The sequence below is a fragment of the Dermacentor silvarum genome, chromosome 4 (assembly GCF_013339745.2).
Source record: "Dermacentor silvarum isolate Dsil-2018 chromosome 4, BIME_Dsil_1.4, whole genome shotgun sequence".
Classification (NCBI taxonomy): Eukaryota; Metazoa; Arthropoda; class Arachnida; order Ixodida; family Ixodidae; genus Dermacentor; species Dermacentor silvarum.
Genome location: NC_051157.2, coordinates 229,974,727 through 229,993,228, shown reverse-complemented (window position 1 = coordinate 229,993,228; position 18,502 = coordinate 229,974,727). Strand labels below are relative to the sequence as shown.

At 53.2% G+C, this 18,502-nt stretch overlaps 1 protein-coding gene and 1 long non-coding RNA gene across 3 annotated transcripts; one reads left to right on the top strand and one right to left on the bottom strand.

Moving 5' to 3' along the window:
• Positions 1–288: 288 nt before the first annotated feature.
• On the bottom strand, positions 289–9,164 carry LOC125944949 (uncharacterized protein K02A2.6-like). 2 transcript variants are annotated; one of them, XR_007466644.1, is made up of 2 exons: positions 9,057–9,164; positions 289–334 (listed from the first exon to the last, which is right to left on the bottom strand). XR_007466644.1 is itself a non-coding variant. In XM_049666405.1 (2 exons), exons 1-2 carry the CDS (start codon positions 9,145–9,147, stop codon positions 4,387–4,389), a joined length of 1,191 nt encoding a protein of 396 aa, XP_049522362.1. In that variant the 5' UTR covers positions 9,148–9,164; the 3' UTR covers positions 4,214–4,386. The 2 variants fall into 2 exon arrangements, 1 of the variants encoding a protein (XP_049522362.1); XM_049666405.1 differs by lacking the exon at positions 289–334 and adding an exon at positions 4,214–5,486.
• Positions 3,603–17,613, top strand: LOC125944950 (uncharacterized). Its single transcript, XR_007466647.1, has 3 exons — positions 3,603–3,678; positions 10,251–10,846; positions 17,413–17,613. It is a non-coding gene; the product is annotated as an uncharacterized LOC125944950 (long non-coding RNA).
• The last annotated feature ends 889 nt before the right edge of the window (positions 17,614–18,502 follow it).

The window sequence follows — 18,502 nt, the reverse complement described above, 5'->3', positions numbered from 1 at the left end:
ATATCTGTTGGCGAAGCTGGCAAATCAGGCTCGAAAACTGGGGTCCTTATCCGTACAGACTTCTACTGGTACCCGTACCTGGCAAACATGGCGCTAAGAGCTATGACCGTGGGTGCTGCGGATGCGTCTTCCAGCTTTTCTACCTCGGGAAAATTTGAAAGGCGTCGTAGGCACCACGTACGGACGTTCCAGCATAAGAAAAGATATCAACTCCTACCCTATACCAGGCACATTTGGGTACTTCTCGCATTAGTAGCGGTTCTGTGGCTGTCGGTACGCTATTTTCTGCACGTTGCGCAGCTTGATATTAGCGCCGCGATGTCGCCGTTCAAACCTGGCAAAATATGATTGGCTCGAGCCCTCTCTTACACTCTGCAGCCCAGATGGCCAGCATGAACTCTCTTCGCATGCTCTGTCGCATACTCTTCGGTATTAAACTTTAGGACCCAATCAACAGTACTCAATTAACGAAAGACAGTTCTGTAGCAAATGGCTTGAGTTCACCTGTTACCGTTGCACGCTTGCCAAGCTTTCATGACCGACTGCAGATAGCAGTCTCGAGATGTTTCTAGCTGTAGCGTCCGCTGGCGTTTCCTGCGTTACCATGTAGCCCAAGGACTGCGCCGCATGAACCCTCGACGTCATTCTCAGGCGAACTTGTCTCCACCCGGATCCGATGTCGACCGTGACAACATGTCGGCGAGAACCAGCTGTTTCCGGAATGTACTGCAACACAAGTCATACTTCCAGTAATCGCAAAAAGAATCTTTGCACCCGCGGCGGCATGTCGGCGATTTCTTTTCGTGCGATCGCTACCAGCGGCTTGTGGTCCGTTTCGATGAACACCTTCTTCCGTATACGAAACTCGTGAAACCTTTCACAGCCAAAACATATCCCCAGGGCTTCTTTTTCGATTTGCGCATAGTTCTTTTCTGAATGGGTTAAAACCGGAGATGCATATGCTACAGGCCGCCATTCCGCCATTATAGCTTTGCAATAACGCTGCGCCAACACCGTCCCTCGACGCGTCGCAGCTTATCTTAGTTTCTCTCTCGGGATCAAAGATTGCAAGCAGGGGGGCGGTGGTTAAAACTTGCGTTAAGATTTCCATTCTTGCGCATGGTTTTGCCGTCCATTGAAACGCGGAACGAGATTTGATAAGCTCGCGTAGAAGCGTGGTTCGCTCGGACAGTCGCGGCACGAATTTTCCGAAGTAGTTAAGCACCCCCAGCATGCGCTGGACGTCATTCTTAGACGTTGGTGTCGGCATTTTCACCAAGCTTTTGATTAGCTTTGGGTCAGGAGATATGCCTGTTCGGGCCGATGACATCACCGAGAAACTTCACTTCTTTCACCCCAAACCTGCATTTTGCGCGTTGAAAGTCAAGCCTGCTTTCTCGGCAGCTTTCAGAACTGCTGTTAACCGCTCATCATGTTCTTGCTTGCTAGAACCCCATACTAAGATGTCGTCAATGTACACTAGTACACCGGTAGGCCGTCAAATACTTGACTCATGCTTTGCTGGAAGACCTCCGGTGCGGAACAAATGCCGAAAGGCAAACGGAGGAGGAAGCGGTATCTCCCGAACGGCGAAGAAAAAGTGCAGATCTTTGAAGTTCGCTCGTCAAGCGGTATCTGATGATAGCCCGAGTTCGCGTCAAGGCAGCTGAAGTACGCAGCATTGGTTAAACGTGCTTCCAAATCCTCGCGTCTAGGAAGCGGGAAATGCTGCCGCTTTATGTACTTATTGACAGCTCGGGGGTCCATACACACCCTTAGCGAACCGTCTTTCTTCTTTGCGAGGACTAAAGGGCTGACCCAGTCGGTTGGTTCATTCACCTTAACAATTATGCCGGCACGTACCATTCGTTCCAGTTCCTTCTTTAGAGGCTCTTCCATCGCCACCGGAACTCGACGAGCTGGTTGCACGACTGGCACTGCCCCAGGTTTGAGGACAATGCTGTACGGCTGCTGCAAACAACCGAGACCTTCGAAGACATGTCTGAATCTTGTCAGCAGTTCGCCGTTTTCAGCCTTGTCTATGACGCATACACTACGCTTGACTAGCCCCAGCGCTTCACTTGCTTCAATCCGAGTATAGCCTGCCGACCATTCTTCACAACGAAAAATGTGACCGTAGCCGTAGTATTCCCAAGCCTTACTTCCTGTGTACATGTTCCAAAGCACGATATGGTCCCGCCGTTATATGCCCGCAAGACAGAGTTCGTCGGTTTCAACTCTTCTGCTCTCCGCAGTTTTCGGTGAATTGACAAGGGCAACAAGCTTGCTTGCGATCCGGTGTCAACTTTAAACCTTATCTCGCAGTTGTTAACTTGAGCCTTAACCATCCCGTCCCTCTCGCGTCTTGCTGTTGTGATCTCGAGGATGTCAAAGTCCTCATCCTGCCGTTTACTAACTTCGCTTACTACAGCTGACGCACAGCAACTTGCAAAGTGGTTAGGCTTGCGACACAACCGACATTTCTTTCCAAAGGCGGGTCATTGTTTGGGTTTGTGCCAACGGTTGCACCTGCGACAGCGACGTTCTTTCACTTGTTTTCCTCCTTTTCAGGGGGACAGTCGCCTTGAGACCGCATCGACACTGTCTTCGCCTTTACACCATACTTCGTTTCGCTGTGCTACCGTCTCCGCTGCCCTGCACATTTCCTCTGCTTTTTGCAACGTCAACTGGTTGTCCCGCAGCATTTTCTCGCGTAGCCTAGGATTGTGTGTGCCAAATACGATTTGGTCCCTTATCATCGATTCTTGCAACGAGCCGAAGTTACACTGTGCTGCTTGCTTTTTCAAGTCACGAATGAACTTTTCAAAAGGTTCCCCTTCAGCTTGCTTTCTTGTACGGAACACATATCTCTCGTGCACTTCCTTGCTAACTTCGGTTCAATAGGCGTCAAATTTTCTCACCACGGTGCTGTAGTCGTTCTTGTCCTCGTTCGGCTCGAACTGGAAGTTGTTGAAGACGTCCAACGCGTCGTCACCAGCAATGCTCAGCAGTAGCGCTGCCTTTGATGCTTCCGTTTTCGGCTGGTCCTCTGCCACCGTTGCCTGCAGAAATAACTCAAACTTCTGCTTAAATCGCTTCCAGTTTTCCGTAACGTTGCCTGTCAGCCGTAATGGCTCCGGAGTCTTCAGGCGATCCATGACGTACTAGACGCGGGAACGATTTCTTGCGGCGTCAAAGGGCCACTTCTGACACCATGTACGACTAGTACACCGGGCACAGGGACGACGCTAACAGCATCATTTTGAGTGAAAGAATAACAACAAAGTTTATTGAGCCACAGCTTATAAAGGCACGAGCGAGCGCGTTGAACATAATGCGCATCACTGATGCGCATCTGCGCCGAGTTTATCAGTACGCGTGTCCGATACAGCTCAGGTAGGCACAACCGTTGCAGTAACGCCGTGGAGTCTTTGACGACTCGAGGAAACTTCAAGGAAGAGCAGCAGAAGGTGGCAGGCCTCACGATCTGGGAACGTGGCTCCGAAAGACACGGTCTTCGCGAGCACGAGTTAAACGGTGGACGGAAGAGCGACTTCTGTGGATCTTGGATCAGCAGAACCAGTATTCGTGGCTGAAGGAGGCACAACCGTTGCAGTAACGCCGTGGAGTCTTTGACGACTCAAGGAAACTTCAAGGAAGAGCAGCAGAAGGTGGCAGGTTTCACGATCTGGGAACGTGGCTCCGGGAGACACGGCCTTCGCGAGATCGAGGTAAACAGCGGACGGAAGAGCGACTTCTGTGGATCTGGGATCAGCAGAACTCATCTTCGTGGCTCAGGTAGGCACAACCGTTGCAGTAACGCCGTGTAGTCTTTGACGACTCGAGGAAACTTCAAGGAAGAGCAGCAGAAGGTGGCAGGCCTCACGATCTGGGAACGTGGCTCCGAGAGACACGGTCTTCGCGAGCACGAGTTAAACGGTGGACGGAAGAGCGACTTCTGTGGATCTGGGATCAGCAGAACCCGTCTTCGTGGCTGAAGGAGGCACAACCGTTGCAGTAACGCCGTGGAGTCTTTCATGGCTCGAGGAAACTTCAAGGAAGAGCAGCAGAAGGTGGCAGCCCTCACGATCTGGGAACGTGGCTCCGGAACACCCGGCCTTCGCGAGCTCGAGGTAACCGGCTTTGTGGCAAAGACTGTACGACTAGTACACCGGGCACAGGGACGACGCTAACAGCATCAGTGTGAGTGAAAGAATGACAACCAAGTTTATTGAGCCACATTTTATAAACGCACGAGCGAGCGCGTTGAACATACTGCGCATCACTGATGCGCATCTGCGCCGAGTTTATCAGTACGCGTGTCCGATACATGCTCTCTCGTGGAACAAACAAAATAAACACTTAACAAAAAACATGCACCACAGCTTATGGCACTTGATTAAAGTGTTCGTCATAGCGCAGTCTCTGAGGGGGCCAGGTGTTACGCGTCGACCTTCTTGGAGCTGGCGGCGATGCTTGGTCGGGTGGTTCCGATGATGCGGTAGGAGGACACGGTGAACGGGAGTTCACACTGGTGGGACAATCGTCGCTATCACTGTCACTGCTACACCGCTCCTTCGTCCCGAGTAGATGCGGAGCTGGCGGCGATGCTTGCGCGGGTGGTTCTGAAGGTGCGGTAGGACACGGTGAACGGGAGTTGACACTGGTGGGACAATCGTCGTCATCACTGTTACGGCTACACTGTTCCTTCGTCTCGAGTAGATGTCGGCGGTTTCGCCGCAGCATGCGATGACCTCGTGTTTTTACTAGGTAGGATCGTGGAGCAGCCTCGGCTATCACCTTCGCTTTTTGTGACCAACCCGCAGCATCTTGAAGCCGGACCGTTGAGCCCCTATATAGTACACCCAAAGGGCTTCCTGCTTTGTTTTGGTGGTGCTTAGTCACATTCGTCCGGGACACCCTGCGAAAGTCAGGAAGGTTAGAACGAAGTCGTCTTCTTTGCAGAAGTTCACCCGGAGAACGCCCGTCTTCTAGAGGTGCTGATCGATAGGCTAGAAGGCCCAGCCAGAAGTCATCCCCCGCCTCTAAGGTCTTTTTTAGGATTCGCTTTACGATCTGCACCCCCTTTTCCGCCAAGCCGTTCGACTGTGGATAACAGGGGCTCGAGGTGACATGGTTAAAGTCATATCTGTTGGCGAAGCTGGCAAATTCATGGCTCGAAAACTGGGGTCCATTATCCGTACAGACTTCTACTGGTACCCCGTACCTGGCAAACATGGCGCTAAGAGCTATGACCGTGGTTGCTGCGGATGCGTCTTCCAGCTTTTCTACCTCGGGAAAATTTGAAAAGGCGTCGTAGGCAACCACGTACGACGTTCCAGCATAAGAAAAGATATCAACTCCTACCCTATACCAGGCACATTTGGGTACTTCTCGCATTAGTAGCGGTTCCTGTGGCTGCCGGTACGCGTATTTTCTGCACGTTGCGAAGCTTGATATTAGCGCCGCGGTGTCGCCGTTCAAACCTGGCCAAAATGTGAGTGCTCGAGCCCTCTCTTTACACTTCTGCAGCCCAAGATGGCCAGCATGAACTCTCTTCAGCATGCTCTGTCGCATACTCTTCGGTATTACAACTTTAGGACCCATCAACAGTACTCAATTAACGAAAGACAGTTCTGTCGCAAATGGCTTGAGTTCACCTGTTACCGGTTGCACGCTTGCCAAGCTTTTCATGACCGACTGCAGATAGCAGTCTCGAGATGTTTCTAGCTGTAGCAGTCGCTGCGTTTCCTGCGTTACCATGTAGCCCAAGGACTGCGCCGCATGAACCTCGACGTCATTCTCAGGGCGAACTTTGTCTCCACCCGGATCCGATGTCGACCGTGACAACATGTCGGCGAGAACCAGCTGTTTCCGGGAATGTACTGCAACACAAAGTCATACTTCAGTAATCGCAAAAAGAATCTTTGCACCCGCGGCGGCATGTCGGCGACTTCTGTGGATCTGGGATCAGCAGAGCTCGTCTTCGAGGATCAGCGAGGCACAACTGTTGCAGTAACGCCATGGAGTCTGACGACTCAAGGAAACTTCAAGGAAGAGCATCAGAAGGTGGCAGGCCTCACGATCTGGGAACGTGGCTCCGGGAGACATGGCCTTCCCGAGCTCGAGGTAAACGGCGTACGGAAGAGCGACTTCTGTGGATCTGGGATCAGCAGAGCTCGTCTTCGTGGCTCAGCGAGGCACAACTGTTGCAGTAACGCCATGGAGTCTTTGACGACTGGAAACTTCAAGGAAGAGCAGCTCAAGGTGGCAGGCCTCACGATCTGGCAACGGGGCTCCAGGAGACACGGTCTTCGCGAGCACGAGTTAAACGGTGGACGGAAGAGCGACTTCTGTGGATCTGGGATCAGCAGAACAGTATTCGTGGCTGAAGGAGGCACAACCGTTGCAGTAACGCCGTGGAGTCTTTCACGACTCGAGGAAACTTCAAGGAAGAGCAGCAGAAGGTGGCAGCCCTCATGATCTGGGAAGTGGCTCCGGAACACCGGCTTTCGCGAGCTCGAGTTAAACGAAGAGCGACTTCTGTGGATCTGGAATCAGCAGAACTCGTCGGCTCAGGTAGGCACAACCGTTGCAGTAACGCCTGGAGTCTTTGACGACTCGAGGAAACTTCAAGGAAGAGCAGCAGAAGGTGGCAGGCCTCACGATCTACGAACGTGGCTCCGGGAGACATGGCCTTCCCGAGCTCGAGGTAAACGGCGTTCGGAAGAGCGACTTCTGTGGATCTGGGATCAGCAGAGCTCGTCTTCGTGGCTCAGGTAGGCACAACCGTTGCAGTAACGCCATGGAGTCTTTGACGACTCGAGGAAACTTCAAGGAAGAGCAGCAGAAGGTGGCAGGTTTCACGATCTGGGAACGTTGCTCCGGGAGACACGGCCTTCGCGAGCTCGAGGTAAACAGCGGACGGAAGAGCGACTTCTGTGGATCTGGGATCAGCAGAGCTCGTCTTCGTGGCTCAGGGAGGCATAGCCGTTGCAGTAACGCCGTGGAGTCTTTCACGACTCGAAGAAACTTCAAGGAAGAGCAGCAGAAGGTGGCAGGCCTCACGATCTGGGAACGTGGCTCCGAGAGACACGGTCTTCGCGAGCACGAGATAAACGGCGGACGGAAGAGCGACTTCTGTGGATCTGGGATCAGCAGAGCTCGTCTTCGTGGCTCAGGGAGGCATAACCGTTGCAGTAACGCCGTGGAGTCTTTCAAGACTCGAGGAAACTTCAAGGAAGAAGGTGGGTTTCACGATTGGGAACGTGGCTCCGGGAGACACGGCCTTCGCGAGATCGAGGTAAACAGCGGACGGAAGAGCGACTTCTGTGGATTTGTGATCAGCAGAACTCATCTTCGTGGCTCAGGTAGGCAAACCGTTGCAGTAACGCCGTGTAGTCTTTGACGACTCGAGGAAACTTCAAGGAAGAGCAGCAGAAGGTGCAGGCCTCACGATCTGGGAACGTGGCTCCGAGAGACATGGTCTTCGCGAGCACGAGTTAAACGGTGGACGGAAGAGCGATTTCTGTGGATCTGGGATCAGCAGAACCCGTCTTCGTGGCTGAAGGAGGCACAACCGTTGCAGTAACGCCGTGGAGTCTTTCACGGCTCGAGCAAACTTCAAGGAAGAGCAGCAGAAGGTGGCAGCCCTCACGATCTGGGAACGTGGCTCCGGAACACCCGGCCTTCGCGAGCTCGAGGTAACCGGCTTTGTGGCAAAGACTGTACGACTAGTACACCGGGCACAGGGACGACGCTAACAGCATCAGTGTGAGTGAAAGAATGACAACCAAGTTTATTGAGCCACATTTTATAAACGCACGAGCGAGCGCGTTGAACATACTGCGCATCACTGATGCGCATCTGCGCCGAGTTTATCAGTACGCGTGTCCGATACATGCTCTCTCGTGGAACAAACAAAATAAACACTTAACAAAAAACATGCACCACAGCTTATGGCACTTGATTAAAGTGTTCGTCATAGCGCAGTCTCTGAGGGGGCCAGGTGTTACGCGTCGACCTTCTTGGAGCTGGCGGCGATGCTTGGTCGGGTGGTTCCGATGATGCGGTAGGAGGACACGGTGAACGGGAGTTCACACTGGTGGGACAATCGTCGCTATCACTGTCACTGCTACACCGCTCCTTCGTCCCGAGTAGATGCGGAGCTGGCGGCGATGCTTGCGCGGGTGGTTCTGAAGGTGCGGTAGGACACGGTGAACGGGAGTTGACACTGGTGGGACAATCGTCGTCATCACTGTTACGGCTACACTGTTCCTTCGTCTCGAGTAGATGTCGGCGGTTTCGCCGCAGCATGCGATGACCTCGTGTTTTTACTAGGTAGGATCGTGGAGCAGCCTCGGCTATCACCTTCGCTTTTTGTGACCAACCCGCAGCATCTTGAAGCCGGACCGTTGAGCCCCTATATAGTACACCCAAAGGGCTTCCTGCTTTGTTTTGGTGGTGCTTAGTCACATTCGTCCGGGACACCCTGCGAAAGTCAGGAAGGTTAGAACGAAGTCGTCTTCTTTGCAGAAGTTCACCCGGAGAACGCCCGTCTTCTAGAGGTGCTGATCGATAGGCTAGAAGGCCCAGCCAGAAGTCATCCCACGCCTCTAAGGTCTTTTTTAGGATTCGCTTTACGATCTGCACCCCCTTTTCCGCCAAGCCGTTCGACTGTGGATAACAGGGGCTCGAGGTGACATGGTTAAAGTCATATCTGTTGGCGAAGCTGGCAAATTCAAGGCTCGAAAACTGGGGTCCATTATCCGTACAGACTTCTACTGGTACCCCGTACCTGGCAAACATGGCGCTAAGAGCTAAGACCGTGGTTGCTGCGGATGCGTCTTCCAGCTTTTCTACCTCGGGAAAATTTGAAAAGGCGTCGTAGGCAACCACGTACGACGTTCCAGCATAAGAAAAGATATCAACTCCTACCCTATACCAGGCACATTTGGGTACTTCTCGCATTAGTAGCGGTTCCTGTGGCTGCCGGTACGCGTATTTTCTGCACGTTGCGCAGCTTGATTTTAGCGCCGCGGTGTCGCCGTTCAAACCTGGCCAAAATATGAGTGCTCGAGCCCTCTCTTTACACTTCTGCAGCCCAAGATGGCCAGCATGAACTCTCTTCAGCATGCTCTGTCGCATACTCTTCGGTATTACAACTTTAGGACCCATCAACAGTACTCAATTAACGAAAGACAGTTCTGTAGCAAATGGCTTGAGTTCACCTGTTACCGGTTGCACGCTTGCCAAGCTTTTCATGACCGACTGCAGATAGCAGTCTCGAGATGTTTCTAGCTGTAGCAGTCGCTGCGTTTCCTGCGTTACCATGTAGCCCAAGGACTGCGCCGCATGAACCTCGACGTCATTCTCAGGGCGAACTTTGTCTCCACCCGGATCCGATGTCGACCGTGACAACATGTCGGCGAGAACCAGCTGTTTCCGGGAATGTACTGCAACACAAAGTCATACTTCAGTAATCGCAAAAAGAATCTTTGCACCCGCGGCGGCATGTCGGCGACTTCTGTGGATCTGGGATCAGCAGAGCTCGTCTTCGAGGATCAGCGAGGCACAACTGTTGCAGTAACGCCATGGAGTCTGACGACTCAAGGAAACTTCAAGGAAGAGCATCAGAAGGTGGCAGGCCTTCACGATCTGGGAACGTGGCTCCGGGAGAGATGGCCTTCCCGAGCTCGAGGTAAACGGCGTACGGAAGAGCGACTTCTGTGGATCTGGGATCAGCAGAGCTCGTCTTCGTGGCTCAGCGAGGCACAACTGTTGCAGTAACGCCGTGGAGTCTTTGACGACTGGAGGAAACTTCAAGGAAGAGCAGCTCAAGGTGGCAGGCCTCACGATCTGGCAACGGGGCTCCAGGAGACACGGTCTTCGCGAGCACGAGTTAAACGGTGGACGGAAGAGCGACTTCTGTGGATCTGGGATCAGCAGAACCAGTATTCGTGGCTGAAGGAGGCACAACCGTTGCAGTAACGCCGTGGAGTCTTTCACGACTCGAGGAAACTTCAAGGAAGAGCAGCAGAAGGTGGCAGCCCTCATGATCTGGGAAAGTGGCTCCGGAACACCCGGCTTTCGCGAGCTCGAGTTAAACGGTGGACGGAAGAGCGACTTCTGTGGATCTGGAATCAGCAGAACTCGTCTTTGTGGCTCAGGTAGGCACAACCGTTGCAGTAACGCCATGGAGTCTTTGACGACTCGAGGAAACTTCAAGGAAGAGCAGCAGAAGGTGGCAGGCCTCACGATCTGGGAACGTGGCTCCGGGAGACATGGCCTTCCCGAGCTCGAGGTAAACGGCGTACGGAAGAGCGACTTCTGTGGATCTGGGATCAGCAGAGCTCGTCTTCGTGGCTCAGGTAGGCACAACCGTTGCAGTAACGCCGTGGAGTCTTTGACGACTCGAGGAAACTTCAAGGAAGAGCAGCAGAAGGTGGCAGGTTTCACGATCTGGGAACGTTGCTCCGGGAGACACGGCCTTCGCGAGCTCGAGGTAAACAGCGGACGGAAGAGCGACTTCTGTGGATCTGGGATCAGCAGAGCTCGTCTTCGTGGCTCAGGGAGGCATAGCCGTTGCAGTAACGCCGTGGAGTCTTTCACGACTCGAAGAAACTTCAAGGAAGAGCAGCAGAAGGTGGCAGGCCTCACGATCTGGGAACGTGGCTCCGAGAGACACGGTCTTCGCGAGCACGAGGTAAACGGCGGACGGAAGAGCGACTTCTGTGGATCTGGGATCAGCAGAGCTCGTCTTCGTGGCTCAGGGAGGCATAACCGTTGCAGTAACGCCGTGGAGTCTTTCACGACTCGAGGAAACTTCAAGGAAGAGCAGCAGAAGGTGGCAGCCCTCATGATCTGGGAACGTGGCTTCGGAACACCCGGCTTTCGCGAGCTCGAGTTAAACGGTGGATGGAAGAGCGACTTCTGTGGATCTGGAATCAGCAGAACTCGTCTTTGTGGCTCAGGTAGGCACAACCGTTGCAGTAACGCCGTGGAGTCTATGACGACTCGAGCAAACTTCAAGGAAGAGCAGTTGAAGGTGGCAGGCCTCACAATCTGGGAACGTGGCTCCGAGAGACACGGTCTTCGCGAGCACGAGGTAAACGGTGGACGGAAGAGCGACTTCTGTGGATCTGGGATCAGGAGAACCAGTATTCGTGGCTGAAGGAGGGACAACCGTTGCAGTAACGCCGTGGAGTCTTTGACGGCTCAAGGAAACTTCAAGGAAGAGCAGCAGAAGGTGGCAGGTTTCACGATCTGGGAACGTGGCTCCGGGAGACACGGCCTTCGCGAGATCGAGGTAAACAGCGGACGAAAGAGCGACTTCTGTGGGTCTGGGATCAGCAGAACTCGTCTTTGTGGCTCAGGTAGGCACAACCGTTGCAGTAACGCCGTGTAGTCTTTGACGACTCGAGGAAACTTCAAGGAAGAGCAGCAGAAGGTGGCAGGCCTCACGATCTGGGAACGTGGCTCCGAGAGACACGGTCTTCGCGAGCACGAGTTAAATGGTGGACGGAAGAGCGACTTCTGTGGATCTGGGATCAGCAGAACCCGTCTTCGTGGCTGAAGGAGGCACAACCGTTGCAGTAACGCCGTGGAGTCTTTGACGACTCGAGGAAACTTCAAGGAAGAGCAGCAGAAGGTGGCAGGCCTCACGATCTGGGAACGTGACTCCAGGAGACACGGCCTTCGCGAGCTCGAGGTAACCGGTGGACGGAAGAGCGACTTCTGTGGATCTGGGATCAGCAGAGCTCGTCTTCGTGGCTCAGAGAGGCATAACAGTTGCAGTAACGCCGTGGAGTCTTTGACGACTCGAGGAAACTTCAAGGAAGAGCAGCAGAAGGTGGCAGGCCTCACGATCTGGGAACGTGGCTCCGAGAGACACGGTCTTCGCGAGCACGAGGTAAACGGCGGACGGAAGAGCGACTTCTGTGGATCTGAGATCAGCAGAGATCGTCTTCGTGGCTCAGGGAGGCATAACCGTTGCAGTAACGCCGTGGAGTCTTTCACGACTCGAGGAAACTTCAAGGAAGAGCAGCAGAAGGTGGCAGCCCTGATGATCTGGGAACGTGGCTCCGGAACACCCGGCTTTCGCGAGCTCGAGTTAAACGGTGGACGGAAGAGCGACTTCTGTGGATCTGGAATCAGCAGAACTCGTCTTCGTGGCTCAGGTAGGCACAACCGTTGCAGTAACGCCGATGGAGTCTTTGACGACTCGAGGAAACTTCAAGGAAGAGCAGCAGAAGGTGGCAGCCCTCACGATCTGGGAACGTGGCTCCGGAACACCCGGCTTTCGCGAGCTCGTGTTAAATGGTGGACGGAAGAGCGACTTCAGTGGATCTGGGATCAGCAGAACTCGTCTTTGTGGCTCAGGTAGGCACAACCGTTGCAGTAACGCCGTGGAGTCTTTGACGACTCGAGGAAACTTCAAGGAAGAGCAGCAGAAGGTGGCAGGCCTCACGATCTGGGAACGTGGCTCCGAGAGACACGGTCTTCGCGAGCACGAGTTAAACGGTGGACGGAAGAGCGACTTCTGTGGATCTGGGATCAGCAGAACCCGTCTTCGTGGCTGAAGGAGGCACAACCGTTGCAGTAACGCCGTGGAGTCTTTCACGACTCGAGGAAACTTCAAGGAAGAGCAGCAGAAGGTGGCAGCCCTCACGATCTGGGAACGTGGCTCCGGAACACCCGGCCTTCGCGAGCTCGAGGTAACCGGCTTTGTGGCAAAGACTGTACGACTAGTACACCGGGACAGGGACGACGCTAACAGCATCAGTGTGAGTGAAAGAATGACAACCAAGTTTATTGAGCCACATTTTATAAACGCACGAGCGAGCGCGTTGAACATACTGCGCATCACTGATGCGCATCTGCGCCGAGTTTATCAGTACGCGTGTCCGATACATGCTCTCTCGTGGAACAAACAAAATAAACACTTAACAAAAAACATGCACCACAGCTTATGGCACTTGATTAAAGTGTTCGTCATAGCGCAGTCTCTGAGGGGGCCAGGTGTTACGCGTCGACCTTCTTGGAGCTGGCGGCGATGCTTGGTCGGGTGGTTCCGATGATGCGGTAGGAGGACACGGTGAACGGGAGTTCACACTGGTGGGACAATCGTCGCTATCACTGTCACTGCTACACCGCTCCTTCGTCCCGAGTAGATGCGGAGCAGGCGGCGATGCTTGCGCGGGTGGTTCTGAAGGTGCGGTAGGACACGGTGAATGGGAGTTGACACTGGTGGGACAATCGTCGTCATCACTGTTACGGCTACACTGTTCCTTCGTCTCGAGTAGATGTCGGCGGTTTCGCCGCAGCATGCGATGACCTCGTGTTTTTACTAGGTAGGATCGTGGAGCAGCCTCGGCTATCACCTTCGCTTTTTGTGACCAACCCGCAGCATCTTGAAGCCGGACCGTTGAGCCCCTATATAGTACACCCAAAGGGCTTCCTGCTTTGTTTTGGTGGTGCTTAGTCACATTAGTCCGGGACACCCTGCGAAAGTCAGGAAGGTTAGAACGAAGTCGTCTTCTTTGCAGAAGTTCACCCGGAGAACGCCCGTCTTCTAGAGGTGCTGATCGATAGGCTAGAAGGCCCAGCCAGAAGTCATCCCCCGCCTCTAAGGTCTTTTTTAGGATTCGCTTTACGATCTGCACACCCTTTTCCGCCAAGCCGTTCGACTGTGGATAACAGGGGCTCGAGGTGACATGGTTAAAGTCATATCTGTTGGCGAAGCTGGCAAATTCATGGCTCGAAAACTGGGGTCCATTATCCGTACAGACTTCTACTGGTACCCCGTACCTGGCAAACATGGCGCTAAGAGCTATGACCGTGGTTGCTGCGGATGCGTCTTCCAGCTTTTCTACCTCGGGAAAATTTGAAAAGGCGTCGTAGGCAACCACGTACGACGTTCCAGCATAAGAAAAGATATCAACTCCTACCCTATACCAGGCACATTTGGGTACTTCTCGCATTAGTAGCGGTTCCTGTGGCTGTCGGTACGCGTATTTTCTGCACGTTGCGCAGCTTGATATTAGCGCCGCGATGTCGCCGTTCAAACCTGGCCAAAATATGAGTGCTCGAGCCCTCTCCTTAGACTTCTGCAGCCCAAGATGGCCAGCATGAACTCTCTTCAGCATGCTCTGTCGCATACTCTTCGGTATTACAACTTTAGGACCCTTCAACAGTACTCAATTAACGAAAGACAGTTCTGTCGCAAATGGCTTGAGTTCACCTGTTACCGGTTGCCCGCTTGCCAAGCTTTTCATGACCGACTGCAGATAGCAGTCTCGAGATGTTTCTAGCTGTAGCAGTCGCTGCGTTTCCGGCGTTACCATGTAGCCCAAGGACTGCGCCGCATGAACCTCGACGTCATTCTCAGGGCGAACTTTGTCTCCACCCGGATCCGATGTCGACCGTGACAACATGTCGGCGAGAACCAGCTGTTTCCGGGAATGTACTGCAACACAAAGTCATACTTCAGTAATCGCAAAAAGAATCTTTGCACCCGCGGCGGCATGTCGGCGATTTCTTTTCGTGCGATCGCTACCAGCGGCTTGTGGTCCGTTTCGATGCACACCCTTCTTCCGTATACGAACTCGTGAAACCTTTCACAGCCAAAACATATCCCCAGGGCTTCTTTTTCGATTTGCGCATAGTTCTTTTCTGAATGGGTTAAAACCGGAGATGCATATGCTACAGGCCGCCATTCGCCATTATAGCTTTGCAATAACGCTGCGCCAACACCGTCCCTCGACGCGTCGCAGCTTATCTTAGTTTCTCTCTCGGGATCAAAGTTTGCAAGCAGGGGGGCGGTGGTTAAAACTTGCGTTAAGATTTTCCATTCTTGCGCATGGTTTGCCGTCCATTGAAACGCGGAACGAGATTTGATAAGCTCGCGTAGAAGCGTCGTTCGCTCGGACAGTCGCGGCACGAATTTTCCGAAGTAGTTAAGCACCCCCAGCATGCGCTGGACGTCATTCTTAGACGTTGGTGTCGGCATTTTCACCAAGCTTTTGATTAGCTTTGGGTCAGGAGATATGCCTGTTCGGCCGATGACATCACCGAGAAACTTCACTTCTTTCACCCCAAACCTGCATTTTTGCGCGTTGAAAGTCAAGCCTGCTTTCTCGGCAGCTTTCAGAACTGCTGTTAACCGCTCATCATGTTCTTGCTTGCTAGAACCCCATACTAAGATGTCGTCAATGTACACTAGTACACCCGGTAGGCCGTCAAATACTTGACTCATGCTTTGCTGGAAGACCTCCGGTGCGGAACAAATGCCGAAAGGCAAACGGAGGAGGAAGCGGTATCTCCCGAACGGCGAAGAAAAAGTGCAGATCTTTGAAGTTCGCTCGTCAAGCGGTATCTGATGATAGCCCGAGTTCGCGTCAAGGCAGCTGAAGTACGCAGCATTGGTTAAACGTGCTTCCAAATCCTCGCGTCTAGGAAGCGGGAAATGCTGCCGCTTTATGTACTTATTGACAGCTCGGGGGTCCATACACACCCTTAGCGAACCGTCTTTCTTCTTTGCGAGGACTAAAGAGCTGACCCAGTCGGTTGGTTCATTCACCTTAACAATTATGCCGGCACGTACCATTCGTTCCAGTTCCTTCTTTAGAGGCTCTTCCATCGCCACCGGAACTCGACGAGCTGGTTGCACGACTGGCACTGCCCCAGGTTTGAGGACAATGCTGTACGGCTGCTGCAAACAACCGAGACCTTCGAAGACATGTCTGAATCTTGTCAGCAGTTCGCCGTTTTCAGCCTTGTCTATGACGCATACACTACGCTTGACTAGCCCCAGCGCTTCACTTGCTTCAATCCGAGTATAGCCTGCCGACCATTCTTCACAACGAAAAATGTGACCGTAGCCGTAGTATTCCCAAGCCTTACTTCCTGTGTACATGTTCCAAAGCACGATATGGTCCCGCCGTTATATGCCCGCAAGACAGAGTTCGTCGGTTTCAACTCTTCTGCTCTCCGCAGTTTTCGGTGAATTGACAAGGGCAACAAGCTTGCTTGCGATCCGGTGTCAACTTTAAACCTTATCTCGCAGTTGTTAACTTGAGCCTTAACCATCCCGTCCCTCTCGCGTCTTGCTGTTGTGATCTCGAGGATGTCAAAGTCCTCGTCCTGCCGTTTACTAACTTCGCTTACTACAGCTGACGCACAGCAACTTGCAAAGTGGTTAGGCTTGCGACACAACCGACATTTCTTTCCAAAGGCGGGGCATTGTTTGGGTTTGTGCCAACGGTTGCACCTGCGACAGCGACGTTCTTTCACTTGTTTTCCTCCTTTTCAGGGGGACAGTCGCCTTGAGACCGCATCGACACTGTCTTCGCCTTTACACCATACTTCGTTTCGCTGTGCTACCGTCTCCGCTGCCCTGCACATTTCCTCTGCTTTTTGCAACGTCAACTGGTTGTCCCGCAGCATTTTCTCGCGTAGCCTAGGATTGTGTGTGCCAAATACGATTTGGTCCCTTATCATCGATTCTTGCAACGAGCCGAAGTTACACTGTGCTGCTTGCTTTTTCAAGTCACGAATGAACTTTTCAAAAGGTTCCCCTTCAGCTTGCTTTCTTGTACGGAACACATATCTCTCGTGCACTTCCTTGCTAACTTCGGTACAATAGGCGTCAAATTTTCTCACCACGGTGCTGTAGTCGTTCTTGTCCTCGTTCGGCTCGAACTGGAAGTTGTTGAAGACGTCCAACGCGTCGTCACCAGCAATGCTCAGCAGTAGCGCTGCCTTTGATGCTTCCGTTTTCGGCTGGTCCTCTGCCACCGTTGCCTGCAGAAATAACTCAAACTTCTGCTTAAATCGCTTCCAGTTTTCCGTAACGTTGCCTGTCAGCCGTAATGGCTCCGGAGTCTTCAGGCGATCCATGACGTACTAGACGCGGGAACGATTTCTTGCGGCGTCAAAGGGCCACTTCTGACACCATGTACGACAAGTACACCGGGCACAGGGACGACGCTAACAGCATCATTGTGAGTGAAAGAATAACAACAAAGTTTATTGAGCCACAGCTTATAAAGGCACGAGCGAGCGCGTTGAACATAATGCGCATCACTGATGCGCATCTGCGCCGAGTTTATCAGTACGCGTGTCCGATACAGCTCAGGTAGGCACAACCGTTGCAGTAACGCCGTGGAGTCTTTGACGACTCGAGGAAACTTCAAGGAAGAGCAGCAGAAGGTGGCAGGCCTCACGATCTGGGAACGTGGCTCCGAGAGACACGGTCTTCGCGAGCACGAGTTAAACGGTGGACGGAAGAGCGACTTCTGTGGATCTGGGATCAGCAGAACCAGTATTCGTGGCTGAAGGAGGCACAACCGTTGCAGTAACGCCGTGGAGTCTTTGACGACTCAAGGAAACTTCAAGGAAGAGCAGCAGAAGGTGGCAGGTTTCACGATCTGGGAACGTGGCTCCGGGAGACACGGCCTTCGCGAGATCGAGGTAAACAGCGGACGGAAGAGCGACTTCTGTGGATCTGGGATCAGCAGAACTCGTCTTCGTGGCTCAGGTAGGCACAACCGTTGCAGTAACGCCGTGTAGTCTTTGACGACTCGAGGAAACTTCAAGGAAGAGCAGCAGAAGGTGGCGGGCCTCACGATCTGGGAACGTGGCTCCGAGAGACACGGTCTTCGCGAGCACGAGTTAAACGGTGGACGGAAGAGCGATTTCTGTGGATCTGGGATCAGCAGAACCCGTCTTCGTGGCTGAAGGAGGCACAACCGTTGCAGTAACGCCGTGGAGTCTTTCACGGCTCGAGGAAACTTCAAGGAAGGGCAGCAGAAGGTGGCAGCCCTCACGATCTGGGAACGTGGCTCCGGAACACCCGGCCTTCGCGAGCTCGAGGTAACCGGCTTTGTGGCAAAGACTGTACGACTAGTACACCGGGCACAGGGACGACGCTAACAGCATCAGTGTGAGTGAAAGAATGACAACCAAGTTTATTGAGCCACATTTTATAAACGCACGAGCGAGCGCGTTGAACATACTGCGCATCACTGATGCGCATCTGCGCCGAGTTTATCAGTACGCGTGTCCGATACATGCTCTCTCGTGGAACAAACAAAATAAACACTTAACAAAAAACATGCACCACAGCTTATGGCACTTGATTAAAGTGTTCGTCATAGCGCAGTCTCTGAGGGGGCCAGGTGTTACGCGTCGACCTTCTTGGAGCTGGCGGCGATGCTTGGTCGGGTGGTTCCGATGATGCGGTAGGAGGACACGGTGAACGGGAGTTCACACTGGTGGGACAATCGTCGCTATCACTGTCACTGCTACACCGCTCCTTCGTCCCGAGTAGATGCGGAGCTGGCGGCGATGCTTGCGCGGGTGGTTCTGAAGGTGCGGTAGGACACGGTGAACGGGAGTTGACACTGGTGGGACAATCGTCGTCATCACTGTTACGGCTACACTGTTCCTTCGTCTCGAGTAGATGTCGGCGGTTTCGCCGCAGCATGCGATGACCTCGTGT

Excerpts from the sequence above, each read along its gene's own strand:
- LOC125944949 (XM_049666405.1), bottom strand. The coding sequence starts at position 9,147 with ATGCGACAGAGCATGCTGAAGAGAGTTCATGCTGGCCATCTTGGGCTG. Across the intron at positions 5,487-9,056 it reads AGCACTCATATTTTGGCCAG|GTTTGAACGGCGACACCGCG; the intron begins GTTTGAACGGCG and ends CATTTTGGCCAG.